At 43.4% G+C, this 25861-nt stretch overlaps 3 protein-coding genes, 1 non-coding gene and 1 pseudogene across 5 annotated transcripts in view; 3 read left to right on the top strand and 2 right to left on the bottom strand.

The window, feature by feature from the left end:
- The window catches only part of LOC144486124 (histone H2AX-like), a 216899-nt gene that overhangs the window by 162984 nt on the left and 28054 nt on the right, over positions 1-25861 (bottom strand). The window lies entirely within an intron of this gene.
- LOC144486106 (histone H2B pseudogene) lies at positions 6686-7488 on the bottom strand (annotated as a pseudogene).
- LOC144486111 (histone H2B type 1-M) lies at positions 9257-18751 on the top strand. Of its 2 annotated transcripts, none has more exons than XM_078204209.1 (2): positions 9257-9274; positions 18389-18751. In XM_078204209.1, exons 1-2 carry the CDS (start codon positions 9257-9259, stop codon positions 18749-18751), a joined length of 381 nt encoding a protein of 126 aa, XP_078060335.1. The 2 variants fall into 2 exon arrangements, with proteins under 2 accessions (XP_078060335.1, XP_078060336.1); XM_078204210.1 differs by lacking the exon at positions 9257-9274 and adding an exon at positions 14003-14017 and having other exon boundaries at positions 18386-18751.
- On the top strand, positions 20261-20650 carry LOC144486128 (histone H2A-like). Its single transcript, XM_078204226.1, has one exon. It carries the CDS (start codon positions 20261-20263, stop codon positions 20648-20650), a length of 390 nt encoding a protein of 129 aa, XP_078060352.1.
- On the top strand, positions 22345-22427 carry trnal-uaa (transfer RNA leucine (anticodon UAA)). The gene has a single exon. It is a non-coding gene; the product is annotated as a tRNA-Leu (tRNA).

The following is a 25861-nucleotide window of genomic DNA, read 5'->3' as shown; positions in this document are numbered from 1 at the left end:
CTCAGCACTGACGCCACATAGTATGAATGCAGGAAGTATGAATTAAATTTCGAAGTTCTGGAATTACATAACACGTCAGTGCTGCGGAGACAAACAAAGTTAATGGTGAATATTTCAGATCAATGTATTTTCATCAGAACTGGTGGATGTTAGAAATGTAAAACATTACAGGCAAATGGAGAGGAGAGAGGCTCATGTGTAAAGGAACAAAATGGAAGGTCTGTGACCGTTTGGACCAAACATGTTTTAAATAAGGAGAGTTAGTGACACAATCAAATGGGATAATCACCAGACACATAAACGTGGAAGAATCTGTATAGAGCAGGGGTGCTCTGAACTTCCTTGGAAGGGGCTTGGGGCTCCGAAAGCTTGTGTGGCTTTTGCCACCAAATAAACCTGTTGCACTTTAACTTGGTGTTGTTAAACTTCTTCCTTGGAACACCAGCAAAGACCAAGGACAGAGTGATCATGTGAGAGTAAGACGCACAATGAAAATGACAGGCTGGCAGAAACTCTGATCAGAAATTGAATCATCCTTATGGACTGGTTTGCAATGTTCCAACTGTGGGACATGGGAATGACACACTTGACAGCCCTGCCAGCCACAGAGGGGTGAGAGGATTCATTGAGGAAAGGGAAGAAATATCAGAAGTTCTTGAATGGAAGGTCGCATTATCTCTCGTCACAGTTCAGTGTTTAGATACATACAATGCAGGAGAAATAGCTTTTTCAACATTTTTTTGTCCAATTTTTCAATGCTAATGATGGGTCGATTGAGTGACTGCAATGTGCTCTCCATTGGGTAGATTGAGTGACTGTTTTGTGGAACACCTCCCATCAGTCCATAAACATCAACAAAGAACAAAGAAAATGACAGCACTGGAACAGGCCCATCGGCCCTTCAAGCCATCACCGACCATGCTGCCCGTCTGAACTAAAACCCCCTCCCATGCCGGAGACCATAATCCTCTATTCCCATCTTCTGTATATATTTGTCAAGTCGCCCCTTAAAAGTCACTATCTTATCTGCTTCCACTACCTCCCCCAGCAGCGAGTTCCAGGCACCCACCACACTCTGTGTAAAAACACTTGCATTGTACATCTCTCTTAAACGTTGCCCCTTGCACCTTAAATCTATGCCCCCTGGGAATTGACTCTTCTACCCTGGGAAAGTGCTTCTGAGGGTCCAATCCTGAACTGGAATCCTAAATCTAAACAAAGTAACCTCGGAAGGTATGAGGGGTGAATTTGCTAAAATAGGTTATGGATTAATAGATTAATCAAATGGCATGACGGTGGATAGGCAATGGCTAGTATTTAAGTCATAGTTGTATGCAATGAACGTAAACATAACAGGAAATTATTGGAAAAAAATTCTGAGGGACAAGATTTACTCACATTTAAGGGCGGCACGGTGGCACACTGGTTACCCTGCTGACTCGCAACTCCAGTGACCTGGGTTCAATTCCGGTCTTGTGTCCTTGTCTGTGCAGAGTCTGCATGTTCTTTCTGTGTTTGTGCAGGTTTCCTACAAGTACACCAATTTCCTCCCACAGTCCAAAAGACGTGCTGGTAAGCTGCAATGACCATGCTAAAATCTACCTCAGTACCTGAACAGACGCTGGAGCGTGGTGACTGGGGGATTTTCACGGTAACTTCATTGTGGTGTTAATGTAAGCCTACTTTTTACTAATAAATAATTGCTTCTTTCCTTGCATTATTCCTTTCTGGCACGAAAACATAACTGGTGAAATGGTCCAAACATGGCGAGCAAAATAAATTAAATAGTCTTGGATTCAAAGAAGAACTTAAGAACTTGGAGCAGGAGTGGTCCATTTGTCCCCTCGAGCCTGCTCCGCCATTCAATAAGATCATGGCTGATCTTTTCAGGAAAACTTCACACAAATGATCAGTCGGTGCATTCTCCTTTGCCTGTGTATGATCTTGTGTATCCTGACAGTCTCTCGCTGTTTTTGTGTGTATTTCTGTTATTGTTCCATTCTTGGTGTTTAGACAGTGAAATTGTGCCGCTAGGCGGAGCTGCTGGGCACATTTGCTGTCATTAAACAGCAATACGAAAGTGATTTTTTTTGCTTTGCTATAGCGCAACAATAATAAACAGAAACTTGTTGGTTGATAGCAGAGTGGCGCAGCGGAAGCGTGCTGGGCCCATAACCCAGAGGTCGATGGATCGAAACTATTTGCTATTTACGTTTTCAGGATCAGTTAAAAAAAAATTGCTGCTCCCCGCAAGTATCACTGCTATTTCTTTACAGGCTACAGTTATTTTCATCAGCTCTCGCTTGCAATCAACAATTTAGTTTGCAACATGCTCACTGTTGTAAATGCCACAAACACAGGTTTTCTCTTTTTATCTCAGGGCATTTATGACAGAGAAATGACCCAAAAATCATAGAATCCCTATAGCGCTGAAGAAGGCCATGGGGCCCATCGAGACTGCACCAACTCTCCGACAGAGCATCCCACCTCGGCTCTTTACCCACAGCCCCACGCATCTACCCCGCTAATCTACTTAACCTGCACTTCTTACGACACCAGGCACAATCTAGCATGGCCAGTCCACCCAGCCTGCACATCTTTGGACTGTGGAAGGAAACTAGAATATCTGGTTTCCAGACATAGCTTGCCTGGGTAAATGCAGCTTCAACAACACTGGCCGTTTGACACCATCCAGTACAAAATATCTGACTTAATTTGCTTCCATCCACAAACATTCAATCCCTCCAACACCGACAAAAAGGGACAGAAGTGTGCACTATCCAAAAGATGCACTGCAGGAATTCACAAAGGCTCATTTGACAGCACCTTCCAAACCCACCTTGACTATGGCCTGAAAGGAAAAGGGCAGCAGACATATCAGAACAACACCACCTGGAATTCTCCCTCCATACAACTCACTATCCGGACTTGGAAATATATTGTCATTCCTTCAGCGTCAGCAGATAAGAATCCAGGGAGTTTGCATTCCACCCACCCCACCCCCTCCCCCCAAACAGCACTGTGGGTGTACCTGCATGACATTGATGCCAGCAGTCGAAGCATGCAGTTCAGATGAGCAATAAATCCTGACCAAACCAGCAATGCCCGAATCCGAAGAATGCACAGAATGAAATAAAAACAACTGATCAAAAAGGTTCCTCCTCATCTCCGTCTTAACTGGGAGATCATTTAAAAAACAAACTCTGCTTTTCTGGTCCCATTGTCAGTGTAATTCTGAGCACAATCGGGATTGTTTAGTCAACGTTGTCCCATTGCAGAATCATATTGTGCAGTAGTGACCTGCCTGGTGGTGTATATGGTACGATTTGTCCCTATGATTCACTGCATCCCCGTAGATATGGGCTGCCCAAGTCACACAATCAGTGTTAGAATTAATTCACATGTTTCAGTATCTGGTACCATTCTGTATCTGAATTTGTCTGGCGTTGTTTCTGAGGGTGTCTCACACTCATGAAGTGTGTGAGTGTGGGATCATTCTAGATCTGTCAATGCCTCTCTATGTCTGTGATAATTTTATATAAATGTTGGAATCATCAATACCTTTAAGTCCCCTGGTGCTGTTTGTGAAACATATGCTTTATGTTCCCTGGTACTGTTTGTAGAACATCAGCTTAATGCTGTACCTATCAGCGGAACTAATTATGTTTGCAAGTCTATACTGCTGTTTAAACTGATGGTTTCAGTTGAGATTTTTCAGTCACGTCTCTCTCTCTCTCTCTCTGATAGTCCATTTGTATTCATTACTCAATGTGAGACTGGGATTCTTTCCAAATCTCTCAGTGATACAATTGGTGTGTGCAATGTTTTTCGTATCACTCATGACAGCTCCAGTGAGTGAGTGCAGTGAACAGCCTGTATATTTCAGCTCCTGACACTGAACACGTGATTGAGAACGATTCTCTTATCTATCAGTCTTTGCTATTTCGTGTTAGTTTCGGATGAATTAAATCACATTCAGTCCCTGGGACTACTTATAAGTTTGGATTAATTCCAAATAACTTTCCAGCACAGAAACAGGCCACTGATGCAGTAGGTTTTAAACAGACAATGTGAGTGAGTTTCGGTCCAGCATTAAATCTCTGTCAGTGTGAACACAATTGTGAAAGATAATGTATCCTTCAATCTGATACTGGATTGCTATGCAAGTTTCACTCAGGTTGTTCACCTTGATTTGATCTGTGACACTCAGTCGGATTCCAAATAAGAATTTTGACATGAATACAAAATGGAGTCCAACCTGGAATTGGACAGTGTCTTCCATCTGGCCCAACATGAGTGAGGATTTAGGATGAGTTAATAATTTATATTTCAGTTCATAGTCATCAAATTGATATTGCAACTTTTAGTTTCATAATCTGGGTGAGTTTTCAATGGAATCTGAGTTGTATCCCAGGTTAGACGAGCTTTCAGAATATCCCAATCTGAGAATCTGTACTTCAGATTTGGATTTGTATCGAATATATTTGTGAGGACTCACTATGAGGATTAGTACAGTAACTTCTAAACCCCTGATGTGGGTGATATGACTGGTATTGAACTCGAATCTCAGTGCATTATTAAGGTTAATTGTCTAATTTTTAACCGAAAACCATCTGTCAGTTTTATCTGATATTTAATTTGGAGCTGAGGCTGCACTATTGTGGGATTGACACAGTGATGATCTGATTGTGGATGACAATTTGGATTGGGCTTTATGGATCCCCCTATCAGTGGTACAGTGGAGTTTAATTTAGATAAATGCAAGTGATGCATTTTCATAGATCGAATCAGGGCAGGACTACGAAGTTAATGGTAGGGCATTGGGGAGGGTATAGAACAAAGAGATCTCGGGGTACATGTTCACAGCTCATTGAAAGTGGAGTCACAGGTGGACAGAGTGGTGAAGAAGGCATTCGGCATGCTTGGTTTCATTGGTCAGAACATTGAATACAGGAGTTGGGACGTCTTTTGAAGTTGTATAAGACATTGGTAAGGCCACATTTGGAATACTGTGTATAGTTCTGGTCACCCTAATATAGAAAGCACAGAAAAGATTTACTCAGACCCTACCAGAACTTGATGGTTTGCGTTATAAGGAGAGGCTGGATAGACTGGGATTTCTTTCTCTGGAGCATAGTCGGCTTCGGGGTGATCTTAGAGGTCCATAAAATAATGAGGGGCACAGGTCAGTTCGACAGTCAAGATATTTTTCCAAAAGTAGGGGAGTCTAAAACTAGAGGACATAGGTTTAAGGTGAGAGGGCAGCGGTACAAAAGGGAAGTGAGGGGCAATTGTTTCACACAGAGGGTGGTGAGTGTCTGGAACGAGCTGCCAGAGGTAGTAATGGAGGAGTATAAAATTTTGTTTTTTAAAAAGCGTTTAGACAGTTACACGAGTAAGTGGCTATTGAGGGATATGAGCCAAGTGCGGGCAATTGGGACTAGTTTAGCCGTTAAAAAAGGGTGTCATGGACAAGTTGGGCCGAAGGGCCTATTTCCATGCTGTAAACCTCTATGACTCGATGGTACAGAGTTTGATTTGATTACTTCTTGTTTCATGAATTGGTATGCAGTGAAAATCTTGTTTCTTGCGCGCTATACAGACAAAGCATACCGTTCATGGAGTAGATAGGGGAGAACGAAAGGAGAGGGTGCAGAATGTAGTGTTAAAAATCCATTTGCCAAGAGTGGGGTTCAAACCCATTGGATCTATAAATCCAACGCCTTAACCACTCGACCATCCTGGTACGAGAGCTGGGCATGATATGGACACAACACCTGTCTCTGCTGCTGTTTGAGCAGTGACTTGAAAAGGCGTCTCTGGAATTATTTCTGCTGTCTGAGACTGAGCTCCGTCAGTGACAATGTACGGACTGTGTGTGAGAAGGTGCTGGCGACTCTCTTCTCTGTAACTTGTGCGGAGGAAATATCACATTTATTATGGTTCATTCAAATATTTGTCTGTGGAAACAAAGTACATTCAATAACTCAAATACAGATTCCGTCAGTTTAATCTCTATTAATAATCATTGTGAGCGGTTTGTGAGGTGCAGCCAGACTCCAGCTCTGATTGGTCACTCACATTTCAATCACATTCTTAACCAATCGGAGAGCCAGGTAGAAGAAATGGGAGGCTTTGATTGGTTCACATTTTGAAACTGGAAAAACCCGCCAATTTCAGTGCAGGAAAAATACAAAATACCGGAACGCCTGAATGTTCAGGAAACTATTTCAATCTCACACTTTATAATCTGTTTATTGTATTTTCCCTCAGAATCCTGGCGCAATTTTAGGAACAGTTTGAATTTCTCAATCTCTTATCTGTAACCGGCGGTAATCAGACCCCGTTCAGCAATTTAAAACGGAGCAAATCTCAGCTCAGTGGATAAGCAGAAACGTAGAGATTACCAACCAACTCCTTCACACAGGCTTCACAGGGACAGAGAGAAACGGCTGATTTCTGATCCTATCCCCTGAAAGCGGCCGGGAATGTTACAATGGGAAGTGCGGAGAGAATCCCCGCCGGTGGAACAGGCAGCTTTGTGTCCGGAGAATAGGGAGCGCCGGGGGGAGGCAGATCTTAAAGCGCTGCAATGAACTCAGGTCCTGTGTGTGCACAAATCTGGCTGATTCCGTCCTCTGGGAAAGCTGCGGAATAAACAGATCAGCCCGAAAATAACCTTTTGATTTCCGTCTATACTCTGTTGCGGGAGCGGCTCCCAGATCACCCGAAATAACGAATAAATAATCGTATTATGAATTTAATTCTGCTGCTGCGAAACTGTGAATATAGTTATCATTAAATCTAAAGAACTACCTTCCGATGTGGTGTTTCTCCTCATTGTCCATCATAAATCCCAGACTAGAATTTAACATCCGCGCTCAGTTCAGTTTGATTGTCCCTTCAATGTGAAAGTGTGTGTGAGGGGCGGGTATGAAGTCCCATTCACAGCATTCTGCACCGGGACAAATCTCTATCCTCCAGAAAGACATTTCTCATTCACTCAATAAGGGAAAAGATGGCGCAGCTTTTTCACAGAGATTGTGGGTGGCTCTTAAAAGAGCCGTTGTGTTTGGAGTGTTTTTCAGTCCATGGGGAGTTTTACTTGGAGCTGGTGTACTTGGTCACCGCCTTTGTCCCTTCCGACACGGCGTGCTTGGCCAGTTCCCCGGGCAGCAGCAGGCGCACGGCGGTCTGGATCTCCCGGGAGCTGATGGTGCTGCGCTTGTTGTAATGGGCCAGGCGGGAAGCCTCACCCGCGATGCGCTCGAAAATATCGTTGACGAACGAGTTCATGATGCTCATGGCCTTGGAGGAGATGCCGGTGTCGGGGTGAACTTGCTTCATCACTTTGTAGATGTAGATGGAGTAACTCTCCTTCCTCGACCTTCGCCGCTTCTTCCCGCCCTTTGTTCCCGGTTTCTTAATCACTTTCTTCGCTCCCTTCTTGGCAGCTGGTTTCGATGTTGGTTTCTTCTCATCAGGCATCTTCAATTTCACACAGAAATAAAACAAACCCCTTCCGAGCGCTGATTAAATAGACAGTCCCACAGAACTATGCTAATGAGGAATTGGGAAAGCAATGATTGTGATTGGACATTTTGAAAGTTATTACAGTCACTTATCAGGGATTCAATTGAGTGGATATGAAAACAGACCAATCAGATTGAGGAGTTTCCGCCAATCACAAGCCCCCTTACCACAATCAGGAAATACATTTCACAAAGAATGTCCAGCGCCAGTTTCTCAGTGTGTAAAGATCCACCGGGAAATGTCGCCTGGCTGTCGGTGTGAGGGACCCTTCTCCACAGAGGGACTGTGCGGGAGTGTGGGATTCCTTCCGGAACTGTGAATCTCTGGTAATGTGCGTGAGTGTGGGATTTACTCACTCTCTCTGATACAGTGTGTGAGTGTGGGATTTACTCACTCTCTGATACAGTGTGTGAGTGTGGGATTTACTCACTCTCTGACACAGTGTGAGAGTGTGGGAGTTACTCTCTGATGCAGTGTGTGTCTGCATGGGATTAATTCACTGTTTGTAAGTATGGAGTACATTATGTGAGTTTGGAAATCATGTATCTGACTTGCTCTGACCATGTTTGAGTGTTGGATTCATTCTATATTTGAGTATTGGACTCATTTGTTTCTGGGGATTCATTGTGTATCTGTTCGATAGTGAGGCATGTGAGTGAGTGTATTGATTCTCTCCCTGGGGATAGAAGACAGTGCTGAATTAACTGTGCATGTGTCACATTCACCATGCTGAACTTATTCTGTACTTGTCACTTTCTGGAACTGTATGTAAAAGAGATTCACCCTGTTACTGTCATTTTCTAACACTGTACGTCAGTGTGAAATTGATTCAGTCTGGGTTTCTTTGTCTGAGTGTGAACTTCTCATCCACTGTCAGTGCCTGGAATGTGAGTTTAACTCTGTACCTGTTAACATCTGCTGCTGTAAGGGTGCACGGATCTCAATCTGTATCCGTCAGTCTCTGGTGCTGAATGGGTGTGTGGAGTTCATTCTGTATCTGTCAGTCTTTGGTCCCAAAAGAAAATATGCGGAAAATCTCAGCAGGTCTGGCAGCATCTGTAAATAGAGAAAAGAACTGATGTTTCGAGTCCAGATGACCGTTTGTCAAACCTTTGACCCGGAGAGAAGGGGCGGGGGGGGGGGGGGGGGCGCGGGGGCAAGAACAAAGAACAATACAGCACAGGAACAGGCCCTTCGGCCCTCCAAGCCCACGCCGCTCCCTGGTCCCAACTAGACCATTCTTTTGTATCCCTCCATTCCCACTCCGTTCATGTGGCTATCTAGATAAGTCTCAAACGTTCCCAGTGTGTCTGCCTCCACCACCTTGCCCGGCAGCGCATTCCAGGCCCCCACCACCCTCTGTGTAAAATACGTCCTTCTGATATCCGTGTTAAACCTCCCCCCCACCCCCGCCTCACCTTGAACCTATGACCCCTCGTGAAGGTCATCACCGACCTGGGAAAAAGCTTCCCACCATTCACCCTATCTATGCCTTTCATAATTCTATACACCTCTATTAGGTCGCCCCTCATCCTCTGTCTTTCCAGAGAGAACAACCCCAGTTTACCCAATCTCTCCTCATAACTAAGCCCTTCCATACCAGGCAACATCCTGGTAAACCTCCTCTGCACTCTCTCTAAAGCCTCCACGTCCTTCTGGTAGTGTGGCGACCAGAACCAACGTTCTATACAACTGCAACATCAGACCCCAACTTTTATACTCTATGCCCCGTCCTATAAAGGCAAGCATGCCATATGCCTTATTCACTACCTTCTCCACCTGTGACGTCACCTTCAAGGATCTGTGGACTTGCACACCCAGGTCCCTCTGCATATCTACACCCTTTATGGTTCTGCCATTTATCGTATAGCTCCCCCCTACGTTAGTTCTACCAAAATGCATCACTTCGCAATAATCTGGATTGAACTCCATCTGCCATTTCTTTGCCCAAATTTCCAGCCTATCTATATCCTTCTGTAGCCTCTGACAATGTTCCTCACTATCTGCAAGTCCAGCCATTGGAAGTGGGGGAATGGAGAGAAGTGGGGGGTGGAGAGAATTGGGGGAGGTGGAGAGAAGGGGGAGGCAATGTCAAAGCCATGTCCTTAACAGGGGAGGCAATTCACAGACAGGTTCTGAACAAGGCATGGGGGACACAATGGCAAGAACTCATTATTCAACATTGTTGCTGTTTTCACTCCCAAACCGCCGGGAAGGTGCCTCATTTAGTTCCCATCTCCCAATGTTTGTTATTATTATTGTACAATGAACAGCGGAAATGTAACTGCACAATAACCACGAGAGCAGCCGTACAAACAAGATCTACTGTCGGCAGCAGGTTTGGAGTGGGAAGGAGAGGGTTTACAAAGTGGCTGCTTGTTTATTTTTCGATATTTGTTTAAAGTGGGAGCAGGAAATAGATATCTGACCTGTGCAAAAGTTACTGCTGCTTCGCACAGCTCAACTCAATCAGCAGTGCATGGATTGGGCTGTTTCTGAATGTCACAAAATTGTTTTAAACTCGCCCCAAACACCCAGTGAGCAAAAGCAGTTTGGTGTATTAGTGAAGTGATCTCAAATATTGTTTGTGCTGATGGTTTTCCTTTTCCCCAGGTTCCTAAATAATTGTTATTTGTGAAGTTATATCGAAACTTTTGTACCTTTTATTTCATCTGTTCCTCAGTTAAGTTAGTTATTTTTCTTTTTACAGGCAGATATTTGAAGGTCGCCGATGATTCCTTGGCACAAGCACAATTTCATCAAGCCAGTTCCAACACAAAGCAGTTCCAGTATCATTCACAGAGCACAGAGATACTGCTAACTCATTGGGTTCACTGTCACAAAGAGAAGTATTCAGCCCCACACTGTTTGCAAGGTAAGAGACAACTTTTCAATCCAAGAGTTGAACAGGAAAAGAGGCTTTTTTTTATTTCCTTCCCCACAAATGTGGGACATAGGATCAGGAGTTGACCATTCAGCCCATTGAGCCTGCACCACCATTCAATCTGATTATGGCTGACCATCTCCTTCAATGCCCTTTCCCCTCTCTATCCCCAATTTCCCTTTTTGACATTGAGATTTAGAAATCTGTCAATGTCTACATGAATGTTTACTCTGTGTGTGAACTTCCACAGCCCTCTGAGCTACAGAATTCCAAAGGAGCACAACGCTGAGTAAAGAAAAATGCAGATCTCGGTCCAAAGAGGATTTGCCCTTATTTTAAAATTGTGTCTAGACTCCCAACCAGGGGAAACATCTCGCCTGCATCTACCATGTATACCCTTTTAAATATTTTGTTGTTTTCAGTGAACTACAGGCCCTGTTACTACCAGGATGTTACCTGGTATGGAGGGGCTTAGTTATGAGGAGATATTGGGTAAACTGGGGTTGTTCTCCCTGGAAAGACGGAGGATGAGGGGAGACTTAATAGAGGTGTATAAAATTATGAAAGGCATAGATAGGGTGAACGGTGGGAAGCTTTTCCCCAGGTCGGTGGTGACGTTCACGAGGGGTCATAGGTTCAAGGTGAAGGGGGGGAGGTTTAACACAGATATCAGGCGGACATATTTTACACAGAGGGTGGTGGGGGCCTGGAATGCGCTGCCAGGCAAGGTGGTGGAGGCGGACACACTGGGAACGTTTAAGACTTATCTAGACAGCCATATGAACGGAGTGGGAATGGAGGGATACAAAAGAATGGTCTAGTTTGGACCAGGGAGCGGCGCGGGCTTGGAGGGCCGAAGGGCCTGTTCCTGTGCTGTATTGTTCTTTGTTCTTTGTTCTGTTTCCCCAGGATTTCTTCATAAGACAATCTCACCATTCCTGGAACAAATCTGCTGAACAGTCATTGCACTCCCTCTGAGGCAATAATATTATTTGTAAGGTGAGGGGACTGAAACTGCACACAGTATTCCAAATGCAATCTAATAACACTGCTATACAATTAAACCAAGGCTTCACTACTCCTCCTGTACTCAGATCCTCTTGCAATAAAGACCAACGCACCATTAACCTTCCAAATTACCTGCTTCATTTCCTTGTTACCTCCAGTGACTTATTAATGAGGACACCCATGTCCCTTTGTACATCGACACTTTCTAACCTCTTAGAATTGAAGAAATACTCTGAACATCTGTTCCTTCTGCGAAAATGGAAAATCTCACACATTCCACATGATATTCCATCTGCAATGTTCTGAACCTCTCATTACTTCTGTCCAAATCCTCCTGAAGCTGCTTTGTATCTTTCTCCCAACACACATTCGCGTTGAGCTTTGTGTCAAGTGCAAACTCCTCAATATTATATTTGGCTGACAGGTAGATACATCAATCACAGGATTTTAACAAAACACCACTCACAGATATAAAACATTGTGTCATGTTGGTCACAAATTGAATAAGAATTCATAGCCAGAATAGACAAAAAAATGATGTTGTGATACTAAAAAAAATTGCAATTAATTACCTCAGAATATAGGCATTGATACATTTTGTAAACCAATCCAAAACTCTCAATGAGTCAAACTGAAAGATGCTATGACAATTCTGTTACTACAAACTGCAGTAATTAATTACCAGGCTATGTATCCAAATGTTACCATTCACAGAGGTATAAATTGAATACCATTTGCACAACTTAAAAACAGCTGCTGAATATAACCCATGACTGTAAAATGTACCCAAATCCATATGATAAATTGAATCAAATGGCAAACAAATATCAATGCATTATGTTTTAAATAAATAGTTTCTAACACAATGCCTGAAATGCATGTAAATTTAAAGTGCAAAAGTATCCCACATTTCAATACATCACAAGGAACAACTGTAGGAGGATTGATTCCTACACTTGCAAAGATAACGAGAGAATCACAGATGTAAATTTAATCCTACATTCACAAATTCCCAAGAGACAGATGGAAGAACAAGGAATTCCATAACATACTCATGAATGACAACGACAGAATGATTCTTACACCCAAACGTTCATCAGAGGAAAAGTGAAACAAAATGAACTCCACATTCACACGGTATCAGCAAAGTAACATTTACAGAATGAATCCTGTAGTCGTACACAGCACCACAGGAACAGAGATACAGAAGGAAAATAACTTCGAGCTGCTGTACCAGGGATGGATACAAACAGTATGAATCACACACTCATGTTCTTACTCAAAATCTGAAGACTGCAAAACTGAAATCAAACTCATGTTGACTTCATGGCAAACTGAGGAACAGAATTAACCTCATATTAACATACAACAGCAGAGACTGACATAGTGCCAGAGTCACAAAATCATGTTCATCTCATCTCACACATGCAGACGGACAACAGTGTCCAATACTTATAGGCACAAAATTAATCTCATTCTTTATAAGAGATGGAGAGATGCAGATTGAGTCCCACACTCAGCCTCACTGAGTTGTTGCAGTGTATCTCACGGATGGTCCACATTGTGCACCAGTGGCTGAGGAATTAAATGCTGAAGCTGGTGTGCAAGTGAAACCCAAAATATTATTTTGTTTTTGAGATTCTTTCATGTTGTTGGAGATGCACTTACCCAGTGAGTGGAGAGTATTCCATCTCTGACCTGACATGCGACTTTTCAATTGTGGAAAGTCTTTGGGGAAATAAAGGGTCAGTCAGTAGCTGTGGACATGCTCTGCTCTATATTTAAAGCCACAGTCACATTGTGACAGGATACGAAAAGAACCTTGGAGTCATTTCTCATTAATTACAGTCACAAAATGATGACCATGCTGAAACATAATTAAAGATGTGAATTGTGAGGAAGAGTAGGCCATTCAGCTCTTTGAGCCCATATTGTCACACAATGAGGTCATGGCTGATTTTCCACTTCAACACCATTTCCCTGCTGTATCGCCATATCCCTTGATGTTACTAATACGTAGAAATCTATCCATCTCACTCATGAACTTAATCAACAAGTAAGACTCCACAGCCCATTGGACTGATAATTCCAAAGAATCACCCACTCAGGGAAATAATTCCACCACATCTCAGTCCTAAATGAGCTGTATCCTTTGGTTCCAAACACACCAGCCAGGGAAAGCATACTTCCTGCTTCCACCCTATTGGGCCCTGTAAGATTGTTGTATGTTTGAATGTCAGCAACTCTCATTCTTTTAAATGCCAGAAAATAAACACCTGGTGTTTCTCGTTTTTACTCATACAACAATCCCTCCAACCAAGAAATTCATTTCGTGAACCTTCATTCCACTCCCTTTATGGCAATCATATCTTTCTTTTAGTAAGGAGAACAATACTGCACACAATAGTCCAGCTGCTGTCTCAGCAAGACTATATAATTATGGAATACTCTGCATTTCTGAATGGAGGGCTGTGACAAGTGGTGTTCCTCAGGGATCAGTGCTCGGACCTTTGCTGCTTGTAATATATATAAATGATTTGGAGGAAAATGTAACTGGATTGATTAGTAAGTTTGCGGATGCCACAAAGGTTGGTGGATTTGCGGATAGCGATGAGGACCATCAGAGGATACAGCAGGATATAGATCAGATGGAGACTTGGGCGGAGAGATGGCAGATGGTGTTTAATCCGGACAAATGTGAGGTAATGCATTTTGGAAGGTCCAATACAGATAGGAAATATACTGTAAATGGCAGAACCCTTAGGAGTATTGATAGGCAAAGGGATCTGGGTGTACAGGTAAACAGGTCACTGAAAGTGGCAATGTAGGTGGAGAAAGTAGTCAAGAAGGCATACAGCATGCTTGCCTTCATCGGCCGGGGTATTGAGTTTAAAAATTGGCAAGTCATGCTGACGCTTTATAGAACCTTAGTGAGGCCGCACTTGGAATATAGTGTTCAATTCTGGTTGCCACACTACCAGAAGGATGTGGAGGCTTTGGAGAGGGTACAGAAAGGATTTACCCGGATGTTGCCCGGAATGGAGGGCATTAGCTACGAGGAGAGGTTGGAGAAACTTGGTTTGTTCTCACTGGAGCGACGAAGGTTGAGGGGAGACCTGATAGAAGTCTACAAGATTATGAGAGGCATGGACAGAGTGGATAGTCAGAAGCTTTTTCCAAGGGTGGAAGAGTCAATTACTAGGGGGCATAGGTTTATGGTGCGAGGGGCAAGTTTTAAGAGATATACGAGGCATATTTTTTACACAGAGAGTGGTGGGTGCCTGGAACTCGTTGCCGGGGGAGATAGTGGAAGCAGATACGGTAGTGACTTTTGAAGGGCGTTTTGACAAGTACATGAATGAGATGGGAATAGAGGGATATGGTCCCCGGAAGCGTAGGGGGTTTTAGTTAAGTCGGGCAGCATGGCTGGTGCAGGCTTGGAGGGCCGAAGGGCCTGTTCCTGTGCTGTAATTTTCTTTGTGCTTTGTTCTTAGTACAGTAAAACATCTTTATCCCATATTCAAAACATCTTGTAATAAAGGCTTACATTCCATTTTCCTTCTTAATTGCTTGCTCTAGCTGCAGATTAGTTTTCTGTGACTCATGAACAGGAACAGTCAAGTGCTTTTGAATTTCAACACTTTCAAGCCCCTCATCATTTCAGGAATACTCTGCACATTGCATTCCATCTGCAAAATTGTTGCCCACTCTCTTAGCCACTTCAAATCCCCTTGAGGAGTTTTTGCCTCCTCTTCACAACTCACACTTCCAGCTTATTTTGTGCATTCTCCAAAGATTGATATAGATTGTGAATGTTGGGGCCCAAGCACTGATCCTTGTTGTACCCTACTTGTCATTGTCTGCTAACTTGATATGACCTATTTATATCTATTCTCTGTTTTCTGTCCTTTAACCAGTTCTCAATCCAGGCCAGTATTCACCATGTGTTCTGATTGTGTTTATTAACCTCTTGTGTGGAAACTTATCAAAGGATTTCTGAAAATGTAAATATACCACAACAGCTGGTTACTCCTGATCTGTTCAGTTAGTTGCATCCTCAGATCTCCAACAGGTTTGCTGAACCTGATTTCACTTTCATCAGACCATCAGGAACTGTTAAAAATAGAAACATAGAAGATACAAGCAGGAGTAGGTCATTTGGCCCTTGGAGCCTGCTCCAACATTCGTTTTGATTGTGGCTGATCATCAAGATCAATATCCTGTTCCCGCCTTCCCCCCATATCCCTTGATCCCTTGAGTCCAAAGAGCTATCTCAAATTTACTCCACAGATTGACCAAGATCTGGGTGAAGAAATTTCTCCTCCCCTTTCTCCTCACCTCAGGTCATGTTTCCTGGATTTGTTGTCACCTAACATAGAAGCAAAGAAACTCGAGGTAGGAAACAGAATTTTTCATTTATTTCAAAAACATACTTTATTCACAAAAAAAAACCTCTCCAATAAAACATTGCAAAATGACAGATCCAAAAGTCATAAACAGTGCAAAAAGAATCATTTTTACAGTACAATACAGTGCTTATTTACAAAAACATTACATTTAGTTACATTTCATTTCTTAAAACTATATACATACGTCAGAGTTTACTGTGTGCCGTTATTTTTCAGGTTGGCACACAGTTACGCAGGCCGAGGGTATTCTGCAGTTACCCGGCCCTCGGTCTGCCTCTGTTGAGATGCTTTACACGGTGGCCTTTCCCCATTAGGTAGGAAACAGAATACTGTATTTGCAATCAGCAAATTGACAAGAACAGCATAAAACACTGCTACTCATAAAATACAGCAGCTGCAGAGTACAACCCACATCTTCCTCACACTGACAGGAAAAATAATACTCACATTGCAACAATTAACAGATTCTGCGTAAAGACACGCAGACCTACCACACACTGACAGCAGGACCTACTTGAAATCCTTCCAGGTCAGAAACAGAAAGGGACAGAATAAAGCAGAAAATGACTGGCACAGACTGAAATCCATATTTATGTTTCAGGAACTTATAAACAATCCACACCTCGCTAGCAGAGTGTACTAGATGTTGAATAAAGAACATGCATAAGTTAATAGTCATGGTAGGCAGGATGGTGTCTCATCTCTATTTAGTGCATTAGTGACTAAGTGACGTTTCATAGAATCCATACAGTACAGAAGGAGGCCATTCGGCCCATCGAGTCTGCACTGACCACAGTCCCACGCAGGCTCTTTTCCCGTAACCCCATGTATTTATCCTTCAATTCCATGACGCTAAGGGGCAAATGTTGATTCGTTGGTTAGTGTTGACTTTAATTTGTTACAGTACAAGTTGTGAACCTTTGTCATGTGACCCTTTCAGATGGTCATTGGGCAATATCAACCTCAATGGGAACTGTAACATCACACATAACTGAGACCTTGAGAATTAGTGGTAGAGACACACTCCAAATAATAGAACAGCATGTTTGGGAAAATACCAACACACTTATACCAAAGACTGTTATGCGTAGATTAAAAACTTACTCACATGGCAGAAATTAAAGTGTGTAGTGAAATAACACAAACAAATCCAAAACTGAGAAGCGCAGCTAGAAAAAAATCGCAAGATTTTCCATTTCAGAAACCAACAGGTGCCAAATGAAATACAGAGTAACATCCCGGAACCAACATACTGTAAAGCCCACACTCTCTTAAACACTGAATGTTATAGAGAAAATAAAACACACGGACATATATCAGAGATTGCATTTTCTGAATTAAATCTTAACATCACCGACCATAGACTGACAGAGATAGAAGCAACATCGAAATATCAGATACTAATCGACACAGCATGAAACCCACTCGGACATGGCTGGCAGAGAAGCAGTTTGAAATAGAATGTGTGTATCCTGTTGTGGAATCGCTCTCGCATTGTTCCATAACTGGTACCGAATAGATTCTGTTTCTGATCCCTCAATGTCATCCCCCCAGCACTCTAATAGTTTTTTTTATACTTTTCCAATTCAATCAAATCAAATCCAATTCAGAGTCTCAACAAGTTGAGACATTTCAGATCCAGGCTGACAAGACAGGGCGAGCGACCAAACCACCCTGTCCTGGGCCTGATCTACATGAGCCAAGCTGATTGGAGGAGGGGGAGGTTCCTCCTCCAAGACTTGAGCTCATTTGCATCTTAGCCAAAAGGCCGAGATGCCGCTTTTAAAAATTGCCTCATATGAAGCTTCAGTGTAACCTAATGACCTCGACCAAGTGCGGCCGACCATGGGCTGCCGACCATACTACACTTGATCTTAGCCAAAAGGCCGAATAGTTGCTTTGAACAGTAAATCACCCTCCGGGATTGTTTGACTAATCGTCCCTGAACACCTTGCAGCCAGTAATGTCCAACTCTCATTCCAGTCCTTCTTTCAGTCACTTTTCTGTTTTAGCCACAATGTTAGTGTCACATGTGGGACTTGTGGCTGCTGCTCATCAAACTTATTCCCCTTTAACACGCACAGCAGAGCTCGCATTAACCCCTGTCTGAGCCCAGATATTCTGCACTGCCAGCTCCCGGTGATGGGCGGAAGTAAAGCAGAGCAGTTGGTGCTGGTGAGGAAGGGGAAATGTATGAACAGTATCAGCAGTCTGATAGAGTGATGTGGGATTAGCAGCAGAGAGAATGCCCTGGTGCGGGAGAGGGAGTGAGAGGGTCACGGGGTTGGGTGGATCGGGGCGGACAAGGGGAAAGGACAGATTGACAACAGACAGTTTGTGGATTTGAGCAGCAACCAATGTGTTTGGGTGTCTAAACTAACCAATCAGAGACAGCATCACGAATTGACATCACTGTGAATGAGCCAATGGGGAACAGATCTTTCAGCCATGCTTCATTAGCATAGGCCTCTGCTTTGGTCTATAAAAGAGGAGTTCCGAGCGCGACTCAGTGATTCTGTGTCTGAAATTAACTGTGACAATGGTGGATGAGAAGAAAGCACCGGTTTCCAAGAAGGGCGCTAAAAAAACGCAGAAAAAGCTGCCAGCAAAGGGAGGCAAGAAGAGGAAAAGATCCAGGAAGGAGAGTTACTCCATCTACGTCTACAAAGTGATGAAGCAGGTTCACCCCGACACCGGCATCTCATCCAAGGCCATGAGCATCATGAACTCGTTCGTCAACGATATTTTCGAGCGCATCGCGGGTGAGGCTTCCCGCCTGGCCCATTACAACAAGCGCAGCACCATCAGCTCCCGGGAGATCCAGACCGCCGTGCGCCTGCTGCTGCCCGGGGAACTGGCCAAGCACGCCGTGTCGGAAGGGACAAAGGCGGTGACCAAGTACACCAGCTCCAAGTAAAACTCCCCATGGACTGAAAAACATCCCAAACACAACGGCTCTTTTAAGAGCCACCCACAATCCCTGGGAAAAGGCTGTATCATCCATTTAGTTTCAATTATTATTTTACGACGCAGCGTCTCGAACAATGATAATTGTTGTTTTTCTGGTTATCAATGATAGACACGGAGTAATGTAAGTCAACCGCTCGGTGGATCATTGGGTCTGAGTATTTAAAATTAATTAACTAGTTCCTCACCCTCTGTGGGTTTAGATCTCAGACGCGTTGATATTCGGTCCCTTTTCCAGGCTTTAGAGAGAGAGCGAGGTAATGGAGCAAATGTGTCAGAATCATCGAATCCCTGCAGTACAGGGGGCCATTTGGCCCATCGAGTCTGCACCTACAACAATCCCTCACCCATCCTCGTAACCCTAAATATTTACCCTGTTAATCCCCCTCATACTGGGGTAATTCAGCATAGCCAATCCACCCAACCCGCATATCTTTGGGCTGTGGGAAGAAAGCGGAGTGCCCGCAGGAAAACCACGCGGAATCGGAGGGAAAAAGTGCAAACTCCTCAGTTTCCAGTTTGGTCTCAATGATCGATTAGTTTATTCCCGATAAGCCCCGGTTGTGCAGGAACCCTCAGTCTCGACGAAGATTGAGAACAGCCCGTCCGTTTGCAGAACGATGTCAATGAAACTTTCTGGCGGCTGGTTCGAGAGTTTTAAAAAGAGATTAACCCCGAATGTATCCCGCATTCTAAAAGCAAATCTGCAACTTGGGATAAAATGTGAAATTGTGCAAACACAGACTGATGTTTTAAAAACGTTGTTGATAGATAGTTAATTATTGATGGGATTTGTTATTAACCGTATTTCTTGTTTGAGAAATATATCTGCGAAGTTTCCAAATTTGAATAATTTATTTTCGGCTTGTTTTCAGATAAACCCAGACTGAAAATCAGAGACTGTCAGAGACTGCCAGATACAGGTTAACTATAGACTGGGGAAGAGAGAAAGGGAGATTCTTACATTACTCAAAATGAATTCACCATTACCGATTAGAATAATTTCCGAAATTATTGTTATTTTCCCCTTTGGCGGCTTTTACAGTTTGAAATGAAATCGGTTGGAATCTGAGATTTTGGCGCCGTTATTTTCCGCCCTCACTCCGTGGGCTCTCCGGATTGGTGAGTTAAGCAGATTTCTGATTGGTCATATGAACAAGATGCTGAGACCTAATAATCACATTTTAATTTGATGTTTTTAAGTTTCCTTTGTACTTTGATTTCTGTTCGGGCTGTTCCCCCTCCTTTTTGGGGAGCTGCCCCCTTTTACTGTGTCCTGATTTAATCTGAGTTTGTTTACTTGGTTTGGTTTGACCTTAGAAGAGGACAAGATGCTGAGAGGCAGCAACAAAGTGACCAATCAGCAATGTCCGCACCTCCATTCCTCCCAGAGCTATAAGAGAAGCGAAAGGGAGTGGATTTCAGCATTCTTTGTGAAAGTGTTTGTGAGATTGTGCAGATGTCTGGAAGAGGAAAGAGCGGCGGGAAAGCTCGGGCCAAGGCCAAGTCTCGCTCCTCCCGGGCTGGACTGCAGTTCCCGGTGGGCCGTGTTCACAGGCACCTGAGAAAGGGCAACTATGCTGAACGTGTGGGTGCCGGAGCCCCGGTCTATCTGGCTGCTGTGCTCGAGTATCTGACCGCTGAAATCCTGGAGCTGGCCGGGAACGCGGCCCGGGACAACAAGAAGACCCGCATCATCCCCAGACACCTGCAGCTGGCCGTCCGCAACGATGAGGAGCTCAACAAGCTGCTGGGAGGGGTGACCATCGCTCAGGGCGGGGTGCTGCCTAATATCCAGGCCGTGCTGCTGCCCAAGAAAACTTCTGCGGCCTCGTCCAAGAGCAAGTGAAGCGGCCATTCTTTAATCTGATAACCCAAAGGCTCTTTTCAGAGCCACTCACTTTATCTGAAAAAGGGTGATCTGTTTAACCGTCAGAGACAGTGTACTGCTATTCACAGTAGAGCTGTTTCTCGCTTTGCTTTATCAATCCGTCGTTCGCCCTGTGCACATTATTGATGATGTGGAGATGCCGGCGTTGGACTGGGGTGAACACGGTAAGAAGTCTCACTTTAACCTGGTGTTGTGAGACTTCTTACCACATTATTGACCCAGGTGTTTTAATGCATGTAAATTTATGCTATTTATTGGTGAACATTTTACATATGTTAGAAATATCATTTCCAGCACCATGTCTGAGGTAATTATTTAAATGCAGGTACACAATTGCCCCAGAGTGAGAAACAGCATCAAAGATTGATGGCTGAAAAACACCTCAAACTCAACGGCTCTTTTAAGAGCCAGCCACAATCTCTGAAAAATCTGCACCATCTTTTCCCTTATTGAGTTAATGAGAAATCTCTTTCTGGAGGATAGAGATTTGTCCCGTTCCGGAATGCTGTGAATGTTACTTCATATCCGCCCCTTACACACACTCTCACATTGAAGGGACAATCAAACTGAACTGAGAGCAGATTTTAAACCCCAGTCTGGGATTTGTGACGGACAATGAGGCCCAGCACAATATCAGGACGTAATTATTTACATTTAATGATAACTATATTCAGTTTCAGAATAAGGTTTTTTTTTTCACTCGAGTTATCTGGGCACCGCTCCCGCAACAGAGTAAAGGCGGGAATGAAGAGGTTATTCTCGGGCTGATCTGTTTCTTCCGCAGTTTTCCCAGAGGACGGAATCAGCGAGATCTGTGCACAAGCAGCGCCTGAGTTCATTGCAGCGCTTTAAGATCTGCCTCCCCCCGGCGCTCCCTATTCTCCGGGCACAAACCTGGCTGTTCCACCGGCGGGATTGAGTCAGGAATTCTCTCCACACCTTCCATTGGAACATTCCCGACAGCTTTCAGGGGAGAGGATCAGAAATCAGCCGTTTATCTCTGTCCCTGTGAAGCTTGTGTGAAGGAGTTGGTTGGTGATCTCTATGTTTCTGCTTTTCCACTGAGCTGAGATTTGCTCCGTTTTAAATTGCTGAACGGGGTCTGATTACCGCCGGTTACAGATAAGAGATTGAGAAGTTCAAACTGTTCCTAAAATAGCGCCAGGATTCTGTGAGGGAAAATACAATAAACAAATTATAAAGCGTGAGATTGAAATAGTTTCCTGAACATTCAGGCGTTCCGTTATTTTGTATTTTTCCTGCACTGAAATTGGCGGGTTTTTCCAATTTGAAAATGTGAACCAATCAAAACCTCCCTGGCTCTCCGATTGGTGAAGAATTGGATTGACATGAGAGTGTCCAATCAGAGCTAGAGTCTGGCTGCAGCCTCGCAAATCGCTCACAATGATTATTAATAGAGATTAAACTGACGGAATCTGTATTTGAGATATTAAATGTACTTTGTTTCCACAGATAAATATTTGAAGAAACCAGATATTTCCTCCACAGGAGTTACAGGGAAGAATGTCCCAGCTCCTTCTCACAATTCTACAGTCTCCGAGAACAGAAATGATTCCAGAGGCACATTTTTAATCCAGCAATCAAACAGCAGGAAAGGCAGACGCTGTGTCCCTATCACGTCTAGTTTTCGTACCAGGATGGCCGAGTGGTAAAGGCGTTGGACTTAAGATCCAATGGACATATGTCCGCGTGGGTTCGAACCCCACTCCTGGTAGAAGGATTTTTAACACTGCATTCTGCACCCTCTCCTTTCCTTCTCCCCTATATACTCTGCGAACGGTATGCTCGGTCTGAATAGTGCGCAAGAAACCAGAGTTTTCACAGCATAGTAATTATTTCTTGTCACAATAAGAAATCAAATCAATCTCAATACCGCCGACAGGGTGATCCATAAATCCCAGTCCAAACCATTATCAGATCATCACGGTGTCAATCCCACAATAGAGCAGCCTTAGCTCCAAATTAAGTATCTGATAAAACCGTAAAATGGTTTTTTGGTTAAATGTTACACAATCAACCTTAATAATGTACTTTGAGATTCCAGTTAAATACCAGTCATATCACCCACATTAGGGGTTTGGAACTGGCAGTACTAATCGCCATGGCGAGTTCTCACAAATACATTCGATACAAATCTGAAAGACAATCTCAGATTGAGATATTCTGAAAGCGAGTATAACCTGAGATACAAACTCAGGTTCCAGTTGAAAACTCACCCACATTATGAAACTAAAAGTTACAATATCAGTATGATGACTATGAACTGAACCATAAATTATAAACTAATCCTCACTCAGACTGAGCCAGATGGAAGACACTGTAGCAATTCCAGACTGAGCTCCATTTTACACTCATGTCAAAATTCTTACTCAGAATCAGACTGTCACAGATCAAATCAATGTGAACAACCTGAGTGAAACTTGCAAAGCAATCTAGTATCAGATTAGAGGATACATTATCTTTCACAATTGTGTTCACAGTAACAGAGATTTATTGCTGGGCATAAACTCACTCACATTATTTGCTTCAAACCTACTGCATCAGTGGCCTATTTCTGTGTTGGAAAGTTATTTGGAATTAATCCAAATAGATAACTTGTCCCAGAGATTGAAGGTTATTTAATTAATCCCATACTCACACTAAATACCAAAGACTGATAAATAAGAGAATAGTTCTGATCACATGTTCAGCATCAACAGCTGAAAAGTACAGGCTGTTTACTGCACTCACTCACAGGAGCTGAGTCTGAGTCATATGAAATAAATCACACACACACCAATTGTATCACTGAGGGATTTGGAAACAACCAAAGGCTCACACAGAGTAACGGAAACAAATGGAAGATTAGATAGAGAGAGACGTAAGTACAAAATCCCAGATGAGACACACAATTTTAAACAGCACCATCGATTTACATACATGATTAATTCCACTGACAGGAACAGCATGAAGCTGATGTTCTGCAAACAGTACCAGGGGAATTAAAACATATGTTCCATAAACAGCAGCAGGGGATTTAAAATTACTGATGTTTGCCACACTTATATAAAATGCTCACAGATATAGAGGCCATTGACAGGTCCAGAATGATCCAACACTCACACACTTTATAAGTGTCTGCCAGATATATATAACTGGCACCTTCAGAAATAACACCAGACAAATTCAGATACAGAATGGAACCAGATACTGAAACATGTGAATTGATTCCAACACTGATTGTGTGTCTTGGGCAGCCCATACCTACGGGGATATGATGGATCATGACGACAATTCCTACCATACACATCACCAGGCAGGTCTCTATTGCACAAATAAAAGCAAATTACTGTGGATGCTGGAATCTGAAATCAAAAGAGAAAATTCTGGAAAATCTCAGCAGGTCTGGCAGCATCTGTAAGATGACAAAGGTCTTCGACAAAGGGTCATCTGGAATGGAAACGTCTGCTCTTTTCTGTCCATACAGATGCTGCCAGACCTGCTGAGATTCTCCAGCATTTTCTCTTTTGGTCGCTACTGCACAATGTGATTCTGCAATGGGGAAACACATACTAAATAATCCTGATTGTGCTCAGAATTACACTGAAAATGTGACCAGAAGAGCAGAATTTTTTTTGAAAGATGTGACCTCCCCTTTAAGGCAGATGTGAGGAGGAACCTTTTTGATCAGTTGTTTTTTTTTTACTTTATCCATTCATGGGATGAGGGCATCACTGGCTCGGCCAGGATTTATTGCCACCCATAATTGCCCTGGGGTAGGCGGTGCTGAACTGCAATCTTCAACTGCTGCTGCCAATGCCATATAGGTACACCCACAGTGCGTTTTTTTTTGGGGGGGGGGGATGTTGGGGAGTGGGAAGTTCCTGGACTCTGACCGACTGACACTGAAGGAACGACGATATATTTCCAAGCCCTGATGATGAGTGGCTTGGAGGGAGATTTCCAGGTGATGTTGTTCTGATGCATCTGCTTTTCCTTTTCCTTCTTGGCTATAGTCATGGTGGGTTTGGAAGGTTCTGTCAAATAAACCTTTGTGAATTCTGGCAATGCATCTTGTAGATGGTGTGCACTGCTGACCCTGTCTGTCAATGGTAACATAAGCCTTATTGTGACTCATAAATACACTTTAACTTTAACTTTTGGTGCAGGGAGTGACTCTTTGTGGATGGGAAACGAATTAAGTCAGATGCTTTGTACTGGATAGTGTCAAACTTCTAGTGTTGTTGGAGCTGCATTCACCCAGGCAAGTTACATCTGGAAACCGGGTACTCCGGCTTCCTTCCACAGTCCAAAGATGTGCAGGTTGGGTGGATTGGTCATTCTAGATTGCCCTTTGTGTGGTAAAAAATGAAGGTCAGGTAGATTAGCGGGGTGGGTGCGTGGGGCTCTGGCTATAGGACATGGATGGGATGCTCTGTCGGAGAGTCAGTGCAGTTTCAATGGGCCAAATAGTCTCCTTCAGCACTGTAGGGATTCTGTGATTTAAAGGTCATTTGACTGTCAGAACTGCCCTGAGGAAAGTGGGAAAGCTGTTTGTAGCATTTACAGCAGTGAGCTTGTTGCAGATCAAATTGTTTATTGCAAGCGAGAGTTGATGAAAATAACTGTTTCCTGCAAAGAAATAGAAGAGACACTTGTGGGGAACTGCAAAATGTTTTTCTTTCAAACTGCTCCTGAAAAGGTGAATAGCAGAAAATGGTTTCGATCCATCGACCTCTGGGTTATGGGCGCAGCACGCTTCCGCTCCGCCACTCTGTTATTACCTAACAGCTTCCTGCTTATTATTGTTGAGCTGTAGTAGGACAAAATGTCACTGTTGCATTGCTGTTTAATGTCAGAAAATGAGGCAGCTCCGCCTGGCGGCACAATTCCATGCTTAATACAGCAAGAATGGAACACACATAAAAGCAGCAAGAGACTGTCAGGAGACACAGACAAAGGAGAATGGACCGACTGATCATTTGTGTAAAGTGTTCATGAAAAGATCAGCCATGATCTTATTGAATGGCGGTGCAGGCTCGAGCTGACAAATGGCCGACTGATGCTCCACGCATTTATAATCTCATATTCTTCTTTGGATCCAATACTATTTAATTTATTTTGTTATCCATGATTGGGGCACTTTCCAGTTATGTTTACGTGCCAGAA

The sequence above is a fragment of the Mustelus asterias genome, unplaced genomic scaffold (genome assembly GCF_964213995.1).
Source record: "Mustelus asterias unplaced genomic scaffold, sMusAst1.hap1.1 HAP1_SCAFFOLD_290, whole genome shotgun sequence".
NCBI classification, from domain to species: domain Eukaryota; kingdom Metazoa; phylum Chordata; class Chondrichthyes; order Carcharhiniformes; family Triakidae; genus Mustelus; species Mustelus asterias.
This window is presented reverse-complemented; position numbering and strand designations above follow the sequence as displayed.

Bases quoted from the DNA above. Each gene is read 5' to 3' on its own strand.
- LOC144486128 (XM_078204226.1), top strand. From the start codon at position 20,261: ATGTCTGGAAGAGGAAAGAGCGGCGGGAAAGCTCGGGCCAAGGCCAAG.